Genomic DNA, 6000 nt, shown 5'->3' with positions numbered 1-6000 from the left:
TAACTATTCCACAGTTAATAAATTTGGCAGAGCTAGAAATAACCTGGTTTTCCTTCTAGTGCAATTTTCTGAATTCTTGTCCCTTGGTACCTACCACTCAGACTGGCTACAGTTATACACAGGTTTAGAGTACTTCCTTATGACCTTGCTTTTTAGTTGTAATTCTACCCCATATATGTATTTTTAGCCATTCATTCTCCACTCATCCCACCTAGTGGATTTGTAATGTAGTGTGTATCACCTCAGTACCAATAAGATGTATTTTTAGAAGTTGTATACAAGTCTGGTGTGGGGGTCAGTGTAGTATTTGTTTCACCCTTTGACACCTTCCCAGGGGACAGGCACACCAGCAACCTTGCTGTATTTTTCCATTTCCTTGTTGACCAATGTGTCAATTGGACAGTTTGGTTGAGCAGCAGAATCCAGCCCCACCACCATATAGGATTTACCTGGTATGACCCACACTTTGTTTTTGCTTACATTCGTCCCTGTTCTGCACCAAAGCCACAAAGTGGTACGTATTAGAGCTGCATCCATTCATCTGTGTGCTTCAAGAGCAGTTATTTTCATATGACAGGTTTTGAAAAACTAATATTTTCCATGACATTCTCGTCTGTTAGAAATTCTCGGCATAGGAAGTACAATGTCTTCCAGCAGCTGCTCTTTGGTCTTATCCTCTTAATTTGTGTGCTGTAGTACAGTCAGTTTTAATAAAGCTAAACCTACTGGATAAACTTGGAATATTTGCTCATAGATGACCACCCTTCAAAGTGATTTTAAAACCATTCTTTTGTGTGGTGCTTTATAAGCACCCTATTCTGAGGAATTATCCCCATTTTACAGTTGAAGAAACTGGCCTAGACCAGTTAAAGAAACTTAATGACATAATCTTGTAACTTGCCAAAGCTAAAGTTCAAGTCCAGATTGCCTACGGTTATTGTCAATAATTGTGGGAACTGAGAATCCAAGCTGTGACCCCCTCAAACCCATGATCTTTTTCTTCTTTGGCTCTTCGTGATATAACAAAGGTTCTCTTTAACAAAATATTAATTAGGTAATATAATCATGTAGTTCAAATTTCAAAGGATACTAGAAGATAGAGTGAAAAGTTTTTCCCATTCTTACCCCTCACCATCCAGTTCCTCTACCTGGAGTCATTTACTTACCACTTGTCAATATGTTTTCCAAGAGATATTGTATATATAAGCAAACACATGAATAAATTCCGTTTTTTTTTGTCTTTTGTCTTTTTTAAGGGCGCACTCGTGGCATATGGAGGTTCCGAGGCTAGGGGTCGAATTGGATCTGTAGCTGCCGGCCTATGCCAGAGCATCAGCAATGCCAGATCCGAGCTGCATCTGTGATCTACACTACAGCTCATGGCAATGCCAGATCCTTAACCCACTGAGTGAGGCCAGGGATCCAACCTGCAACCTCATGGTTCCTAGTCGGATTCGTTTCCACTGTGCCACTACGGGAACGTCCATAAATTCCTTTTTAAAAAAACTCAAATGGAAGCATCCTATATGCATTGTTCTGTACTTGGTTTTTGCACTAAATACATTTTAGAGATTGTGCAGTAGCAGTCCATGGAGAACTTTGTCATCTGTGGGACTGCTGCGTAGTTTTCTGTTCAATGGATGTATAATATTCCTGGTTATTTAAGTTTGCAATATTCTATTAGAAACAATGTTGTTGTGACTAATTTGGCGCGCGCACACAGCCACAGTCACATACCCACACCTTGAAAGCAGAGGCAAGATTAATAGGAACACATTCGAGGGAAGTTAGAGGGGCCAGGATTTGGTGATACTGGATGAGAATCAAGAAGTCAAAGGCGACTCCTAGATTTATAAGCTGGATATTTTGGTTGTTGCATTTATCCTACATGAGAAATTCTAGAATACACCAGTTGCTCAATGCTCAATACATCCTCATTCGCTTATTAGCGCTGCAGACTACAATTCCCAGAGTCCCGCGCTCCACCACAATCCCCTTGGAGTCGGCCGCGCAGATTTCTGGGACTTGAAGTCCGCGGCCTATTTACCCAAGTTAGAGCTAGGGGCCTGTGGAAACATGAAGAGGTAAGGGCTTGTCTGAGAGCTGGAGGTGAAGGGCGCTCTGTTCTACCTTTTAACTTTTCAAATGGCTTTGTTACTTTGGGTTTGGGGTATGTCACATTATGGGGAAGGGGTTTCGAGTGAGCGGGAAGACAAAGGAGGAGGGAAAAGGGGAGATGGGCTGGACGGGCCTGTGGGGCGAAGTTCAGGAAGGGCCGCCGCTGCCTCCGGTCCCCGTAGGGATGCCCTCCCGGTACAGGAGCCTAGGCCACGGCGCCGGCCCCGGGAGCTGGACAGATGCTGTGGCTTCTTCCCGTTTCAGAGGGACCCACCGAGGTAAAAGGGTCTTGCCTGACTGATGAAACTGGTCAGCGCCTGAGAAACATGGGCCGACCCCTCCCTGTCCCGCCCTACCTCCACCCCATCCTCAGAGAGGGGCTCAGGGCGCATTTGTTTGCAGTGTTTGTGTGTTAAAGAGAACTTGCTCGGGCTCGGAGAGCATGTAGCGCTTTCAGATCTTAAAGTAAGCAAGTGGTACTTTGTTTCTACAAATTTAGAAGCAAAGTATCAAACCCGTTCCATGTACTATCGGAAAAGAAAAGCATTGTTGCGAGCAGTTCCCCCTACCGGTTCTGCAGGAAATGGCAGCTTTAACGTGGCTGGTCATTGTTGAAAGCCTGAGCTTACTATTGACCTACACAAAGCCTTTTTAAAGGATCCTCCTTAAATTAGTTTTGTATTCACTCTGCAAGTAGAATAATCACTCTGGAGTAGGGTGGTACATTTAAATTCTTACCGGTATAGTGATTTCCTGCACTGTCAGTTTCAGCATCTTTTTAAAAAAATTCTGATTATCCTTGCATTTCAAAATGACGTTTTTAAACGTTTATGATATACTCATACATGCAAAATAATGTGTATATACAGGTTGTTAAATAAGAATAGGCTTGTACCCGTTAAAAGCTTTAGAAATAGAACATTATCAGTATCATGTATCATAGATACTGTGTCAACTGATACAGCAGTATGATTGATACAGTATCCTTGGCACACTGTCAGTATCAGGAGTCCCCAGGGTGCCTGCCCCTGAGTGTTTTTCTTCCCTCACTGAGGAGAATCGCTATCTAGTATTTCGTGTTAATTATCTCCTTGCTTTTTTCTTTTTAAATAGATTTACTACATATGAATTTATATCTGAACAAAATGCTGCTAGTGGTATTCAATTTTCGACTCTATTTAGACAAATAATTGTATGAGTTTTTCTGTGACGATTTTTTTTTTCACTCATCATTTCTTTTTGAAATTCATGTGTACTGATGTATTTAGCTCTGGTTTATTCATTTCAAAGGCACTTTAAACTAGCAAAAACTTTCAGAATTCTAAATAATAAGTAAAAATTAAGATAATTAAAAGGAATTTTGAAAACCCTAAGCCTATGGTTATTTAAAAATTTCCCAAAGTGGGTATAAGTCTTTCTAGAATATGGGAATCTTGCTTATACATCTTCTAGGGCTCATCATAACCCCAACAGTAAATGGCTATTTTTTAAGGAAGATTAATATTTATTTTTCCTCAAGGAGTTAACTCATTTTATTTTTGTCTTTTATAATCTGTTGTTGCACACCTAAATGGCCTTGCTACTTCTTTTCTTTTCTTTTCCTTTTTTTTTTTTTTTTTTTTGTCTTTTTAGGGCCATGCCCACGGCATATGGAGCTTCCCAGGCTAGGATTGGGAACTGTAGCTGCTGTCCTCTGCCACAGCCACAGCAATGCAGGATCCAAGCCATGTCTGCAGCCTACACCACAGCTCACGGCAACGCTGGATCCTTTACCCACTGAGGGAGGCCAGGGATCAAACCTATGTCCTCATGGATGCTGGTCAGATTCGTTTCCACTGAGCCATGATGGGAATTCCCTCCTGCTATTTCTTTACACTCAGAGTGTTTAATTATTTAGGGTTTGCTAGATCTAATTAGCATTTCCTAGATTTCCACACAGTAATGCTTAAGCTATAAAATGTTATGAGCCCCCTCACTTTTATTTCTCTACTCTCTCCTTTGGTGATCTCCTCTCTCACAATTCCAGATCCTGGCAGCACAGATGACTCAAGATTTCCATGTGCAGCCTCGACTCTCATCTATGCAATAATTGTCGTATGTCTGTTTCCTTTAGCCAGTGTCACATACTGTCACCTCAGACTCAGTTGAAGCATTCCTGATATTTCATGCTGGTCTTGTAATAGATAGTTAACTCAACACGGCTAAAACATCTCTCAGTTGTATAGCTTAAAATTCGGGGTTATCTTTCATTTCTCCCTTACCTCCACCTTCAAAAGGCCTTTCTCATCTAAACCTTCCTTTCCATTTCTACTATCACCACTCCAGTTTGGACTTTTATCACCTTATGCTTGATAAATTTAAATAGTTTCCTAACTAGTTCTTCTGGTTTCTTTCTTACTAATCTATAAGGCGTATTATAACCACATTCATATTCCTAAACTATCACTTGTACCACGTCACTTAACTGCATAATAAATTACTTCTAATACTGCACATTAAGGTCCAGGCCTCTTAGATGGTGTGTGTTTAAGGCCATTCACAGTCTGAGTCTAATTACCCTCCCAGCATCATCTGGCATTGCCCCCTTACATGAATGCCAGCTAAATTGAGCTTCTCATTATCTGCCCCAGAACATATTTCTGTCCCTCCATACTCACTCTCCCCATTCCCTCCTTCATCACACCCAATCCTTCAAATGCCAGGGTTAAGAATTACCTTTCCCAAGTTTTCATTTACTATGTTGCCTCCCAATAATCTCTTTCTTCTGTGAACGCCTACTGATTTGGCATATGCTTCTTTATATCTTCTTTCTCCTTCTCCCTCTGTCCCTCTGTCTAGCCCTGTTCTTTTCCCTCTCCTTCCTCCTCCTCTCTCTCCCTCCCTCTCTGCCCTCCCCCACATGCACACAACACAAACATTTCTATTACCTCTCCCTGAATAAATTACAAGTTTCTTGAGGATAGGGCCTATGTCTTGAATATCTTTGACTCCATCAGTACCTAGCAAAGGGCATTCACTGCCTGCAGGTTGTTTAGCTAATGTTTGTGGAATGAATAATAAAAAACAACAAATAGAAAAGTGTTGGGAGTTCCAGTCGTGGTGCAGTGGAAACAAATCTGACTAATATCCATGGGGATGCAGGTTCAATCCCTTGCCTTCCTCAGTGGGTCAGCAATCTGGCGTTGCCATGAGCTGTGGTATAGGTTGCAGACGTGGCTCAGATCCCCCATTGCTGTGGCTGTGGTGTAGGCTGGCAGCTGCAGCTCTGATTTGACCCCTAGCCTCGGAACTTCTGTGTGCCGCGGGTACGACCCTAAAAAGCAAAAAAGAAAAAGAAAAAAAGTGTCTTTGAACAAATGAGATCCCTACTAATGGTAGATAATATAGATAAAGAATGTATTTTGAGATTTACTGTCTCTTCTATTTTCCATGTATATTGTTATATCTACCCCAGGGTCAATAGCTGTGTGAAGAGCGACGAGCATGTCCTGGAGGAGCTGGAAACAGAAGGGGAGAGGCAGCTGAAAAGCCTCCTTCAGCATCAACTTGATACCTCTGTCTCCATCGAGGAGTAAGTATTGATTTTGCAAACAGGTAGAGTATCACAGACCCTCACCTGCAGGTGACAGATGCCTCATAAAGCCTGGATGGAACACTCCTCTCTCACCTCCCTTTTCTTGGCAAACTTTTTTTTTTTTTTTGTCTTTTTGCCTTTTTCTAGGGCCACTCCCACGGCACATGGAAGTTCCCAGGCTAGGGGTCTAATCCGAGCTGTAGCCACCAGCTTACACCACAGCCACAGCAATGCAGGATCCGAGCCACATCTGTGACCTACACCACAGCTCACAGCAACGCTGGATCCTTAACCCGCTGAGCAAGGGC

General features: G+C 42.2%; 1 protein-coding gene across 2 annotated transcripts in view; it reads left to right on the top strand.

Moving 5' to 3' along the window:
• Window positions 1997–6000, top strand: part of RBM41 (RNA binding motif protein 41) — a 62232-nt gene continuing 58228 nt past the window's right edge. The window contains exons 1-2 of one of the 2 annotated variants that reach the window (XM_013983724.2): window positions 1997–2084; window positions 5573–5689. In XM_013983724.2, coding sequence (XP_013839178.1) covers window positions 2077–2084; window positions 5573–5689 — 125 coding nt within the window. In that variant the 5' untranslated portion in view covers window positions 1997–2076. The remainder of the gene's footprint in view (window positions 2085–5572; window positions 5690–6000) is intronic. The other variant, XM_003135295.5, reaches the window with a different exon arrangement.

Source organism: Sus scrofa, chromosome X (genome assembly GCF_000003025.6).
Source record: "Sus scrofa isolate TJ Tabasco breed Duroc chromosome X, Sscrofa11.1, whole genome shotgun sequence".
Taxonomy (NCBI): Eukaryota; Metazoa; Chordata; class Mammalia; order Artiodactyla; family Suidae; genus Sus; species Sus scrofa.
Note: the sequence above shows the minus strand (reverse complement) of the source record. Positions and strands in the feature narration are given on the sequence as shown.